Genomic DNA, 15,579 nt, shown 5'->3' on the forward strand with positions numbered 1-15,579 from the left:
TAACAACATCATATTTTGCTGTCACTTATTATACAATATAATTATTAACTGTAGCTCCCACACTAAGAGAACTTGTGTCGTGGGAGCTGGTACGATTATAAAGAATGGATTTGCTCGTGGTACCGTAATTGTTGATTAAAAAAGATTTAAAAAATTGGTAAATTATAAAGCAACATAACACAATGTGGGCTTTCCCTAAACGTAATCATTTTCATAAGAATTACGCGATACAAGATAAAGTACCTAGCCATATCATTTTTTTTGCAACTAGAAAATTATATATTATTACTAGCTGTCCGCCCCGGCTTCGCCCGTGGTACATATGAAAAATAGATGTTGGCCGATTCTCAGACTTACCAGATATGCACAGAAAATTTCATGAGAATCGGTCCACCCGTTTCGGAGGAGTATGCAGACTAACATTGTGACACGAGAATTTTATATAAAAGATTATATAGTTAATTTAATTGTACAGTTTAATAAACAAAATAAAAACCTAAAAATAATGATAGTCGATACGAAATAATTTTATCGAAGATTAAAGGTTTGCTCTCACAAGTATACACACAAATTTTAATGCAAATTATAGTTACATTCTAAAATTATTATAAATGAAAACACTTAAAGCCAATTTAACGATATTTTAATTTCAATAAATAATTACATAAATAAATTTTTCCATACAAAACATTGTAGTCTTAAAAGTTTTCAATATAAATTAGTTTACAATGAATAGCTTTCAGTCAGTTTTCTCCATATTTTCTTGCCCTTGAGTTTGATCTTGCTGTTCCATCAATGCCTTGGTCTTCTCGACCTCCTCTTGCAGGTAGTCGATGTGGTCCGCGCTCCAGGCTCCAGGGCAGTTGTAGTGGCGGCTGAGACGCACCCAATCCCAGTGGGTAACGAAGTTCTGTTGTCCCATTATGCCTTCGTAGCTCTGGAGGATAATATTATCAATTAAAGACACGAAGACACACAAAGTTAGCACGACGAGCTTTTCTGTTAGTGTGCAATTAAGCTCGTAGTATGAATATATACTCAATTATAATAGAGTCTTGGCTCTTAGCATTTAGAGCTACGAAAAGAGTTTTCTTTCTAGAATACATGTAATCCTCGAGGACTTTCCTAGAACAGTTAAAGACGAATATTCTACAGCTATAATGGTATCAACACAACGCAGAAACAATTTTCGAAACGGTAATTAATAATGTCTATGTACTATGACCACTATTACGATATTACTTGAACAAATATATGTACCTAAATGTTTTAATTTAATTTGACATTTTATTAATTGCAAAAAAGCGAGCGGAATACAGTCTGAGTTTGTTTGTGTGTTTGAACGCATTAATCTCAGCAACTACTAGTCCGATTTGAAAAATTCTTTCAGTGTTAGATAGCCCATTTATTGAGGAAGGCTATAGGCTTTATATGTACGACAAGCGAAGCCGGGCCGGACCGCTAGTGTTACATTATATACTCACTCTCAACGCAACGATGGTGGGTCTACCAGTGACGGAGAAAGCGTGGGTGCTGTAGTGCATACAACTCTGGAACTCATAGGGAAGCCCCAAGTTGCTCACAAGGTTCGACTCGTATTTATCAAAGTTGTACTCCATACCTCAAATTAAAGACAGGTCATAGTTATGTTAAATAAAGCATAATATTATTTCATCAACAAATGTTCGTAGTGATTTTAATAGCAACAATACAGGATGTTGATTTTGCTCGTTTTTTTTTTAAGTTAAGCTTTTCTGCGTTTTTAATAAACCTTATTTGTAATTCTTATGCATGCTGTCACAAAAATGTTAGCACCTCAATGAAAACAGTCAATTTTTTAATTTACATTACATACAATACTTTCATTAAAAGGCATTATTTATCATGTTTTCAAGTCTCATCTCAGTAACTACCAATAATAATAATAGGTATGTGACTGAATAAATAAGTAAAAACCTTGGGTGGTAACAATCTTTACGTACCACGCTGAATATTCTCCCACGCGATCCTGACATAGTTATCCCTGGTGTAAGTGGACTGCATGTGGAAGAAGCCGAGCACATGCAGCCACTCGTGAATGATGGTCACGATGTTGAAGCAGCCGTGGCCAGGGGTAGCAGGGGTCAGGTTCATGGTGTGTATGCCACGGTCGTGCCAGAAGCCGACGCTGGCGTAGCAACCGTTGTTGTGTCCCTAGAGAAATAAATAATTTGGAAAATCCAAAAGTGCACGCCTCATAATTTTTTTTTAATAAATATTTATTAATTATTATTTTTGTTTATTTAATAACAATTAAACCACATCGAATCAGACCCTGAAAAATGAAAGGGTTCTATTCCTGAGCATACTCAAGCGTAAGAGAAAAAAAAAGACTCGATTAGTAAAGTATTCCGGTCGCTATCGTGTTAACAAGAAAAAGGATCCGCACATACAGACACACGGACGTCCAAGACAGAACTTTTTTAAACTGTTTTTTAACTAGTTTAAATAACAAAAATGACATCAAAAATATCATGAACGTTAAAAATAGTGTTTTTTCTTAATATGTGTGTGTATGTATTATCTTACAAGTGCAATGTATGATACATAAAGACATTTTAAGTTTGAAAAATCAGATGTTTTGCGCGAAGTGACAGTAGTACCCACCTCAACGCTTCGCTTATGAGGCGTGCAATAACTATGTTAAACGTTAAAGTAATCAAGGTTTCTGAATTCAGAATTGGTCTGATTAATGTTTTAGATAATTATAGTTACATACAAGAAAATATGTAGGCAGCATAAGTAGGTATGGTTTGAAACATCTTTACCGATAAATGCTCAATACTGAAAACGTAAGATAACTTGGAAATTTTGAACTTTTGTACTTTTCGGGAATTAAATTTAAATAGGCCTTTTAGAAAAAGGTCGCTTTCTTGTGCCAATTTCATTATGTTCCATTTTGTCGTTTTCATATTACAAGGCAGATTCGTTTGCATGAAGATAAACATTAATAATGAGTCGAAAGGACATGTGATTCATTACTATGAAAAGGTTTAATTTTAATCATCAAGCAATGTTACTACCTCAGTATAAATGTAGCAATTCCATTTAGAGTAACAAAAATGGGTGAATTTTAAGAAAATATTATCTAAATTTACCGTAAGAAGAACGTAGTTCCTGTCGGATGCGGTTCTCCTTCGGAATCTGACGCAGGTGAAGTGCTCGATCCATCCAATTGATAGAAGAATATGGTCGATTTGTGCTTGATCTAAAATAATTTATTTTTGTTAGAACCCACGTCAGTTACGAAAACAAAAGCAACCATTTATAATTTTTATACGAGATATAGGACGTACCTATAATTCAAAGGTCTTTGATCCGCAAAGTAAGATTTCCCTTATTCTCGCTGTGTAAAATTACAAGAATAGTTGTGCTTATATAAGCACACACTTGACGTTACGAAAGTAAATTAAATTTTACTCTATTCCACTTTTCGCGCAAATTGCAGCATGTGGGACACACCCAACGTTTTGCGAGACTATTTTACTAATTCTTGCAATGTTTTTTTACGGTTAAAGACATTTATTTCTCAAAAAGATTACATTTTTACATTAAACATTCGGATTAGTCATTAGTCATCGTACTGTCTTATTTGAAAAGAATTTTCTTCCTGCACAAAGGAAAACTTACTAAAATGTCCACCCGCGAAGTCATACACAACAACGTTGCTTGGCCACTTGGTATTAGGCCAGATGTAAGCAGCCCGACCAGCTGCATAGTCCGTCACCAGGGCTTCAATCTGCCAGTCATCTAGTACGATATCCCCCTCGAATTTACCACTTTGCTCCCATGTGTTGCTCAAGGGGTTGATCGCGCTTGATGAGACGAGGTAGCCATTACCTGGAAGAGAGAAGATAATCTATAGAATAAAAATGAATCACCAAATATTGCTAAGCGTAACTTGAGTATGGCTCGACCAATTTGGCTTTTTTTTTTGTTAAGGCCCAAGGAGTCTCTACTTATAGAGAGAAAACACGAAAACGAGGCATGACGTCTGCTTGGGCAGCTATTTATATATTTATTAAAATGGTTGTTCGAAATTACTGATATTTTATATTTACAGCGCTATTATAGCTTGTGATATAGAAATTTATGAAAGGCGCAAGAATTCTGGATTACAGGACAAATGCTAAAATCTAAAATGAGCTGAGCTTCGTGCAACTATTTAGTATTATTACTTCATGTTTCTCTTTCATTAACTTGGATATGAATTTAATGTACGTCTTTATTTTAAGACTTATAATGTACCTAATTATTATACCTTCTCATATATTGAGATTAACTTCTGTGTTGTCTGTATCTATTTTCTTTTCTTTATTAATTTTCTTTTCTGTTCTCCAGATATCCCTTATCAGATATTTGTATGCATTTTATAATCTGCATTTCAGTAGTCAATTGCACTGTTATATCAATTCGATGTATACTTCAATCGATTAAAAAGATATAATAAAAATATAAACTAATCAAGAGATAACGTTCTGAAATTGTATTTATCAGATAATCATTCTATACCTAGATAATCTAATAATCGTCACGCTATGAAAATTCTATTATATTTGTATTATCATACTATGTATATCTTATAATATACATATATAAATCCCGTGTCACAATGTTTGTCCTCAATGGACTCCAAAACCACTTATCCGATTATAATAAAATTCGCACACCATGTGCAATCGATCCAACTTGAGAGATAGGATAGTTTAAACACAACCACGGGCGAAGCCGGGGCGGACCGCAAGTCTATATATATATAAAAATGAAACCCGTTTTCCTTGGTCACGGCATCACTCGTGAACGGGTGGATTTCGATAATACTTCAAGGAATATATTTTTATTATATTCCTTGAAGTATGAGGATGGTTCTAATGTAGAGAAAACGTAAATATGTACCACGGGCGAAGCCGGGGGGGGACCGCTAGTAAAAAATAAAAATAATTCATCAACTATGTGTGTGGAAATAAATAGATATAATAATTTCAGATTGTCTCCATTAAAAAAATAGTATAATGTATCAAACTTTGCTTTAAAAATAAAAGCATTACTAATTATTTAAGTATAAAACTAAATATTCTCACTATTTTTCATGAATAATAATAGGCATGACGACAGTATCCATAAATGATCGAATTAGTGTTTTAAGGGAAAATTTATAATAAAATAAATTGAAAATAGTCACTTAGAAATAGTAAAAACATTAAGATTAATGAGATTATCAATAAAATAAAACATTGAAATTCTGCAGTCGGCCATCTTGACTAAAACACGCGTGACGTCACGTCTATGTAAACAGCTTCGCGTCAGGTATATTTTGTTGTTATGAATATGTTGAGAATACGCATTTTTATTTATTTTCTATTTTTTAACGTAATATGCTTTATCGACTCAGAACAGAAATATAATTGCGAATTCACGAATATGTGGTTCGGGTTTCTCTCCGTCCAATTTATACAATCATTTCATATTATTTTCTCTTTAATACTTTTTTGGGTATTATTTTTATGTAGATTCACATTGCAATACTGCACACCACGTATAAACTTTGAAATTAGATTCTATAATACTTAATAATTAAATATTTGTTTAATTTTGCTTCGCTATGCATACAGATAATTACGTATTTACGTAATAGTGACGTCACGCCTACGCCATGACACCTGTGAGCTGTTTTGGCACAGTTAATAAATATTTTTTGAAAAATAGCTTTTATCTTCGTTAAATTTAAGTAGGTATATTAGCGAAATATAGGGTTTTTCTTGTTTAATAAACGTATACACTATACACACATTATGGAACAGGTTTTGAAAATCTTTCGTCATGCCTATTATGTAATAAGTTTTACATCACTACATAGTATAAAGAAAAGTCGCTCCCCCGCGTCTGTCTGTATGATCACAGATAATATATATTATCTACTAGTAATATGTATTTTGAAAGTCCGTCTCTATTGAAGTTTTGATGTTATTATTACATACTAATTATTTAATTAATAACAATGTATGGTAAAAAATCCCATACGGAGGTACTTAAAACTGAGAACGTACCTATTATTATTTATTTTGTGCTAGCTTTCCGCCCTCAGCTTCGCCCGATTTGTCTAAAACCTATAAATAAATTATATTGTAAAGCTTCCTCGAGAATCACTCTATCTATTAAAAAACCCCATCAAATTCTGTTGCGTAATTTTAAAGATCGGAGCATACAGACACAGACGACGGTAAGCGACTTTATATTTTATAGTACCTATGTTATCAAAAAAACTGTTATTTGATAACAGTTAAAACGAATCGTTTCGAATCGTTAGAAAAAGAAAATGTATTCTCCGTAGCAGGTATTATGCATCATCCTGGCTCTTTTTGCAATACCTACAATATTTAACTAACATGATATTTACTAGTTATTTCATGTTATGCAAACAGCTTGGACCCTTGACCCTTAGTTTAAAACCTATTGACCTACCATTTTTGGTGCTTTGAAGAAATTTCCTATATTCCTCTACATCCTCTTTACTCTTCAAGGGCGAAGGTACTGCCACCACTAAGCCTATAACACACAACAACACACCAAGTTTCAACATTTTAATGTTTACCAAGCGCATTGTATCACTAGCTTATATACCATCGTTTGGCTGATTGCAATCAAAGTCTTTGATTATCGAAAATATTTAACATCTAATAGGATTATCAAGATATGATGGCTGTATCGGTTGACTTCAAGGAATGCCGACGAGTATTTTTCCTTTAGGGAGTGCATTTTCAAAATTATTATTTGTAACGGCTCCTCTTTAGAAACCAATTTATAGCTGTTGTTCTCCTTAGTTTTGTTTATTGTCAATGACTTATTGTTAATGGTCCATCCGTGGCAGAAAACCCTGGTAATTATTATTATGGCGCCTGTATATGGAAATCAATATGATTAATCAATTTTTTTTGCTTAATCAATTTTAAAGTTCAGACTCTTTCGTTCGATCTTCATTTACAAGATGACCCAAGTCAACGAAAACACGTTTATTTGCAAGGATTTAAGGTGCCTTTGTGTTACTTTCTCATCCCCTCTTTTTTTCTAGCACGTAGCACTTCATTTTTAAACAAAAGTTAAAGCATCTACTTCTGGCAGAACAGTAGTTACTGCATAGTATTTAAAGCTCCAATCAACCAATCAACACCGCATCTCTTTATTTATTTATTTATTACATCCATCTCTTATCATTTAAATTCATATTCATATTTATTTATTTATTAATATCTATTATTTGTATTAGTTATCTATTTATTATTTATTTTATTATTGTAGCAAATCAGTGGAAAGTCGAAAGCACACCCTCCATTCGGTCTTGACAGAATAGGTCAGCGCTGTAGTCGCAGCTTGCTGCGATTATGGCAGAAAGCTGAGTCAAGACCCTTTTCTGGAAATGCAGTGCACACACAGTACCAGGTTCTCAACAAACATGGCGTCTAATTTATGTCTAATTTTATTATGTATCGTACTTTCTTTCTTCTTCTATTTTGTGTTTTCTTCTTGTGTGTGTACCTTTTTCTAGAAATAAATGTTTTTTCTTTCTTTCTTCTTTCTTTCTTTCATTTTCAAGTTTTAGACAAACATACCCTTGTATCATGTATGTTTGTTTACAACCGACTCCTAGACTACGATTTCAGACTTATTTCAAACATATTTATGTGGCAATTACGTGACAAAACTACCTTTTGTTTCTTTTCTGCATTGCAATCTTAGAGTCATACTATACGAGCGGTTTTCCCGCCGCGGGAATCCGCTCACCAAAGCTGCCGCAGACCATAAAACTACACGGGACGTGGTTTATCGCTGTCTTCTGTTCATTTGAACATGATGCTTGACGCCAATGATAACTGCGCTTGCAGCTCCTTTTATGTTAATAGAATTATTATCGGGCGTAGCGAGAAACCGCCCGTGTAGTTTAAAGCGCCGGTTATCAGCGGCGGTTTCACGCTGCATGTGGCGGTCGTATTTGTCCCGCCTGTCAACCGCGGCGGGAAAACCGCTCGTATAGTATGACCCTTAAAAAACATAGCATTAAAATTTTAATTATTACGTTTTTTTTTATTTATTACAATCATAACAAAACATAACATATATAATTATAAATCAATCACAATGAGACATCATGAGTAATGTAATTTAATATGATATGCCTGAAATTAAATATCGTGAAAGATTGGTAATTATAAATCGATAATTTTCAAAGATAATCTTCTAGGATAGGGCCTTGTAAAATTATGAATATATGAAAAATATTTTTAGTATTACTTTATAGAAATTCATTTACCTGTATCAGTATTTAGTTATTTTGTTGGGATAAGAAAAAAATTGTCGGACTTGTTTGTCTGTACTCATATTATTATAAGAGGTAAAGGTATGTAAGTTTGTGACGATTTAGGGGGTGGGTCAATCAATTTTTAAAGGTCCCGATCATAATTTTCTCGTATTTTTTTTTTTTACTTAATTTTCAGCATTTTACTATTTCATTTAGAAGATAATTCTTCGTAGATTAAGATTATATAAGCAGCAGTGATGTTGATTAAATACATTTGTGGATTTACCTTCACGAACCGATCTATTCACGGGAAATAATGTCCTTTGGACAACTTACACAATAGTACTTTTTTAAATGTTAAATTCCCTTAAGAATTAAAACAAATTCTTCTAATATTAAATAATAAATAATATTTTGATATTTGTTCTATTTACACCCAAAATACGAAATATTTTTATTAAAATTGAAACGAATGATGTCTTTTGAACAACCAAATAATGTTTCATATATAAAAAAGTTTCAGTAAAGCGGAAATAGTGATATTTTTTACAAAAAAAACTATTAAGGCGAGGTTGTTACGTATCGCATTATTGATTTTACTTAATTAAAATGAACTGATTCTCGATATAACTGAATGAATGAAGTATAATGTGATTTTCATATGGGGACATCATAGTTGTAGTAGTAGCGTCTTGATTTTTGAAATGTTAAAATTACAATTAAACTAGACATAAAATCGCGTAATAAAAATGTGTTCCCGAAACAGCCAAGTAATAAACAAAACATGAACTATTTAACTGTTAAAGTATAAGTTTTATATAATTATTGTCCTAGGTACAACCAAATTGTCCATGGTACAACCACTTTGGTTGGACCAGTGACTGGTTGTCCGCGGGACATTTTTAACGTTTTGAGCCGCCAAGCAAATACTATTGTTATTTTATATATTAATCTCAGCTCACACTAAATTATAGACGAAAGCGCATCTCGTGTAGTATAATTGATAACAATGCATCAAGTACTTATGCTTTAATCACAGTTGTCTGACGGACTGACAATAAAGCCACCCCACACTCACCAACATCGCTCGGACGACTGTTGCCGTGATTTTATACAAATCAAAATGGCGTTTGAGCCCGACAGTTAATTGTTGTGTTTAGCTTGTTGTTTAGGAATCTACCGCGCCATTTGTGTTTTGTTTCCATAACTAAATTACGGTTGTCTGTGAGACCTGTGCCATGTAGATGATTTATGGGGACAAAAGTAAAATGCCTGAAAATCGTATTATTTCCAATAAAAAAAAAATATTTGTATGTTTTTATGTCAATAATCATGAACTGAATCAAGAAGTGTATTTGGTATTTATGGTCGTGATAGTATGTGTTCGTGATGCGAAGTTTGTTTATGCATAGTAGCTTGGGGACAAATGTGATAGTACTGGAAAATTGCATTTAGTCTCTGGACAACCATGAAACTACGCACAAATTAATAAAGCAAGTAAAATATTGTTCACAATAATGTTAGAAAATATTAAGAGGAATATAATTAAAACCAATTTAACTCTTTCTGATTTCATGTTTATTAATTATCGTTCAGGGACATGATGCGTGTACCGTCGGACCATTAAAAGTTGATCGACCCGGGTAATCTCTGGGTACTGAACGATTAATACAAATTATTTTATCAATAGAGAGCCATATTTTATTTTGTTTATAAAAGAAGCGATTGCCGCTTGCGGCTTCGCCCGCTTTCTAGAAATGGATCTGTAGAGTGCGGGTTGCGTGGGTAATGAAACACGTGTATCTTCCTCGAGTGATTTATTATAACTGCACTTATAATGCACTACAGTACAAGACAAGAAGCTTATATCTAATACACTACACCACAGGGGTAGGAGATAAAAAAAAAATTGTTTTACTAATTTTTTTTTTGTTATGTTATACTAAATATGAGATTAAAAGAAAATTCCTAATTTTTATACAATTTTGTTCGATTTTTGTGTACAATTTCTTCTTTATTGTTCTTCAAAATTATAACATTAGGTTCCTTATCTTCAATAACAATAAATGGACCATTATACAAAGTATCTAATTTATTTGCAGTTTCATTTTTTAACAATACTAAATCACCTTTCTTATATCGGACTTGATTTATGTTTTTATCATATACAGATTTTCGCACTTGTTTACTTTTTAACAAATTGTTTTGTGCGTCTCTATGTGCTACTTGCAAACGATATCTTAATTCTAAACTATAATTATCTGGGTTATATAAAGGTTCTATGCTAGTACTTAGTCTACTCGGAATTTCACTTGGTTTTCCAAAAACTAATTCATACGGGGTATATTTTGTAGATGAATGTACAGTATTATTAAAATTAAAACACCAAAAGGGTAGCCAATGGCTCCACGTTTCAGGGTAATTATTGCATTGTATTCTTAAGAATGAACCTAAATGTTTATGTGCATTTTCGAGTGAACCAATCGACTCGTGATGGTAGGAGGTTGAGTTTAATTTTTCAATTTCTAAAAGTTTACAGACCTCTATCATAGTAGATGACATAAACTCAGTGCCTCTATCTGTTGCTATAATTTTTGGGATTCCGAACCTTAAAATAAATTGATTAACAAATGCTCTAGCAACGGTGACCGTTTCCTTATTTTTAAGAGGATAAGCCTCAACAAACTTACTTAATTCACACTGTAACGTAAGTATATAATTATTACCGTCTACATCTTGATCCAATGGACCAACTAAGTCTAAAAATACTTTCTCGAAAGCAAACGAGGCTGTGGTTGTTATAACCATCGGCTCTTTGGTATTTCGGGAATACTTAGATTTTTGACATTTTTCGCATTTAGTTACAAAATCTCTTATGTCTTTTTCCATTTCTGGCCAGAAATATTTTTTCTTAATATTATTTAACATTCTACGAATGCCTGCGTGGCCACTAGTGGGCAGTAAGTGATAGTCATTTATAATAAATTGTTTATCATTTTCATTATCAATTCTTTCTACACCTCGTAATATACATATCCGTGGACCGGTCCATATATCTTTACTTTTAATTTCTTCTATTAGTTCTTTTATAAATAACGCGTTATTATTTGTTTTTATTATACATATTTCGTCGACATTAATATTTTTACTTAATTCACTTAATTTCTTCACAAAAACGGCTCGCGTGTATTGTGCTTTGAAATCAAGATTAATGTATAAAATTTTCTTATTTTGGGAGAATGCAAAACACTCGGTTTCTACATCTATAACCATTCGATTTCGAATCCTATTTAACTCTTTTCCTTCTATTAAAATCATCTCTACCGCACCACTCGGAACTCGCAATAATTCCACGATTCTCGGTTGATCAGGCCGATAGTCTGTGTCATTATTGGTAGTTGGAGTGTCACTCTTTTCTTTAACTTCTTCTAGTTTCTTTTTCTGTGCTCTAGTCATTACGTTAATTATTTTATCGTTGATACATTTCAATTCGTTTGAGTTTATTGTAATTCTAGACAACGCGTCTGCTACGGCGTTTTCTTTACCTTTAATATACACAACGTTAAAATCATATTCTTCTAATGTTAACCTAAATTTTAATAATCTACTCGATGGATCTTTAATTCCGAATAAATACAATAATGGTTTATGGTCCGTCATGATTGTGAACTTTTTACCTAAGAGATACGGCCTAAAATATTTAACTCCCCACACTATCGCAAGTAATTCTTTTTGTATAGTTGGGTAATTTTTTTCAGCTTTGTTTAAAGGCCGACTTGCATAAGCGACTGGTCTTTTATCTTTATTGCAAAGTACTGCTCCTACTGCAATGCCAGAAGCATCAGTTTGTAAGATGAACTCGTTTTCGTCTGAAAAGTCTGGATATTGTAAAATGGGGGGTGATACTAACGCTTTTTTCATGATTTTAAACGAGTTTTCGCATTGTTCAGACCATATAAAAGGGACATCTTTACGACACAAATTATTTAAAGGGATAGTTATTTCCGCGAAATTCTTTATAAATTTTCGGTAATAGTTACAAAATGCAACAAAACGTTTTACTTCTTCTGTATTTTTTGGTGTTTGGTAATTTTCAACAATTTTTATTTTAGTTTTATCTGGACTAATTCCATCTGCTGACACTGTGTGTCCTAAATATAATAATTCCTTTTTCAAAAAATTACATTTGATGGGATTTAATTTTAAGTTAACTTTTCTAAGTCTCTCAAAAACATCTATTAAATTTTTATTATGACTTTCTAAATTACGTCCAAAAATTACAAGGTCATCAAGATAAACAAAACATTTCTCATACGTTAGACCTGACATGGCTATAGTCATTAACCTTGAAAAAGAACTTGGACTGGTTTTAAGACCCATTGGCATTCGTTTCATCTGGTATTGTCCAGTATTGGTTGTAAAGGCAGTAATCTTACGTGATTCGGGGTTCAAGGTCGTTTGGTAATAAGATTGACTAAGGTCTAAATGGGTAAAATACACGGCACCAGCAAGGGACTCTAAGATATCAGTGATATTCGGTAGCGGAAATTTATCATCTTGTATAACTTCATTTAATTTACGGTAATCTATCACTAATCTCCACTTTTTGCTATCATCATTTGACTTTTTAGGAACAAGTAAAATGGGGCTAGACCACTCACTTTGAGCTTCTTCTATAATATCATCCTGTAACATTTTCTCAATTTGCTTATTTATTTCAGGTTTTTGACTATGTGGTAACCTGTATGGTTTTGTATAAACGGGGCTAGCATTCGGTTTTAAATAAATATTATGTTCATATGAATTAGTAGTTGTAAGCTTATCACCCGGTAAGTGAAAGATATCATTGTATTTAGTACAAATTGCTTGTATAGTCTCACGCTCGGTAGGATGTAAGTGATCCAATTTTAATAATTCTAACAAAATATTAGCTCTCTCTGCGTTTGATTTACATTTATTAAACTGACATATTTGGTAATCGTTTAACGAGTGTAGGTCTGGTCGAAAGGTCGGTATAGTAATTGATTCTTCTTGAGTATTTAATATTTTAATGGGAATAACGTTATTTACTGGCTTCACTATTAGAGCTGCTAAAAATAGACCCTCTTGTAATTGTTGTGGTAAAACAACACAGTCATTATTTAATTTATTATTCATAATTGGTATGTAGTGAATGGACTCGCTTCTCGCAGGAATAGTTAAGTAGTTATGTGAAGTAGTAGGTGACGCATATAGTGGTATAATATTTTTGCATTGGTTATGTAGAATTAATGTATCGTTTTCTAGATTAATATGTGAATTAAATTTCGATAAGAAATCTAAACCGAGGATTCCATCTGATTTACACGGTAAATGATCGAACAAATAAAATTTATGATTAAATCTACTATTTTGAGTACGTAAAGTAAGATAAACATATCCTTTTGAGCATATTTTTCCACCGATACCATTTATTATAATGTCGTCTTCATACAAAGTAGTATGTTCTAATAAGGCGTTCTTAGAAATAGCAGAAATGGACGCGCCGGTATCAAGTAACCATGAATACTTGGAATTGTTTATGTCGAAATGGACGTACCTGACATTTTTATTGCAGGTTAAAATGTTATAACATTTAGGACCGAAAAAACTGGTTTTTGGTCTCTATTTCTTCGTTATTTGCTTGACGGTTCTCGCTCCCTTCGGCTGAGAAAATTTTGTGTTGGTTGTTCCTACCTCGACTACCTCTACCTCTACCACGATAATATCCTGAAGCATTATGATTATTGCCAAATTTTGGAAAATTATTACCTCTTCCGCGTATATATCCACCACGGGGATTGCCATTATAATTTTGCCGATAATAAAAATTATTATTATAAACTTGACCTCGAGAATTGCCACGGAAATTGAAACCTTTATTATAATAATTATTCTGCCCTCTTCTAGTGAAATTATTATTATATCTCTTGTTTGACTTACCCCTGGCGCTGAAAATACCTCCGGAAGTCGAGGGCTGCCCCAGCTCCTCGTCCTCCGCCGCACGCACCGCATCTTTCAACTCGGAAAAGTTCCGCGCTGAAATGATAGTGCTCAAGCGTTTATTTCTTAATCCATCAGAGAATCTTTTAATAGCAATTTTTTCGTTTATAGGTCTCAGTATTTCGCAGGTCTTTTCGTTACCGTTAGCCTGTGCAATAGTGAGGTCTATAAATAATTCTGATAGTTTATTTCCATAATCACAAATTGACATATCATTTTGACTCAAATTATTTAATTGATATAATATTGCATTGGCGGACTTTTTTGTAAGTAAATAAGTTTTTAAATCTTGTAAAAGGCTTGCTACATCATCATATTTGCATTTTAGTTTTAGTTTAGCGGTTTTAGTTAATCTAGTTTTCAAAACAAAAGATATTAACATTTTTTCTTGGTCTGTGTCCTTTAGGCAATCGCTATATAATTCTACCGCGTCTATGATTTTTTCTGTCGTACTTTCTGAACCATCCATAACAGGTATCAAGGATGTTGCAGTTTTGATTTCAAACTTCTCCATGTTTGAAGTAGTTGTTTCTACGTTACCTTGAAAATCATATGATAGAATCTTATCGTAAATAACTTTTATTCTCTCCTTCAAGACTTCATAAACGTATTCAGCTAATTCTAACGAGGTTTTTCGCTCAGAAAATATACTAATAATAGTTTTATAAGATGAATATAATTCCTTAGCTCTTAATATATTATCCTTAACTTTACTTTTATATTGTAACCTTCTAGATGGGCCTAACTTCCTCAAAGTAATTTGAATATCAGATAATTCATTAAAAATCCTTTCTAAATCTTTTTCCATATAAAACGAAATTAAAACATACTTACATAAAATGATTTACCTAGTAGTTTGGTCCTTACACGAATGCATTACGGTCAATATATTTTCCATGTGACATTCCGAAATACTTAGGCTGTAAGATACAAGAAACATAAAATTATGACAAAAATAACAATTACATTGGCATTGTAATATAATTATTAATTATTTTTAATCCGACACTTATAGTTCCTATTATGTCGATAGTAGATGACGCAACACAGTTCGTTGTTTAATGTTTATATTACTTTTGCTCACTAAATGATTACAAAAAGAAAGCACTTAATATACGATATATGTTTTTCACTAGGGCTCACTAACACGGAAATCACTTTTTTTTTTTTTTTTACACGGATTCGTTTACTTCTTCACGTTCTCGCCTTCCCGACAACCGCAAACG

General features: G+C 32.7%; 1 protein-coding gene across 1 annotated transcript; it reads right to left on the reverse strand.

The window, feature by feature from the left end:
- Window positions 1–681: 681 nt before the first annotated feature.
- LOC149909426 (seminal metalloprotease 1-like) lies at window positions 682–6,639 on the reverse strand. The gene is made up of 6 exons (XM_090119395.1): window positions 6,502–6,639; window positions 3,670–3,879; window positions 3,138–3,247; window positions 1,983–2,193; window positions 1,485–1,621; window positions 682–937 (listed from the first exon to the last, which is right to left on the reverse strand). Exons 1-6 carry the CDS (start codon window positions 6,617–6,619, stop codon window positions 740–742), a joined length of 984 nt encoding a protein of 327 aa, XP_089975521.1. The 5' UTR covers window positions 6,620–6,639; the 3' UTR covers window positions 682–739.
- Window positions 6,640–15,579: the final 8,940 nt, after the last annotated feature.

Source organism: Colias eurytheme, chromosome 3, assembly GCF_061535395.1.
Source record: "Colias eurytheme isolate Ceu_HAF_F1 chromosome 3, ilColEury1 Martin Lab GWU primary, whole genome shotgun sequence".
In the NCBI taxonomy this organism is placed as follows: Eukaryota; Metazoa; Arthropoda; class Insecta; order Lepidoptera; family Pieridae; genus Colias; species Colias eurytheme.

Bases quoted from the DNA above. Each gene is read 5' to 3' on its own strand.
- LOC149909426 (XM_090119395.1), bottom strand. From the start codon at position 6,619: ATGTTGAAACTTGGTGTGTTGTTGTGTGTTATAGGCTTAGTGGTGGCA. The intron at 1,622-1,982 runs GTACGTAAAGAT...CTTTAATTTGAG, and splicing joins GTGGGAGAATATTCAGCGTG to GTATGGAGTACAACTTTGAT. The intron at 938-1,484 runs GTGAGTATATAA...ATTATCCTCCAG, and splicing joins CCACCATCGTTGCGTTGAGA to AGCTACGAAGGCATAATGGG.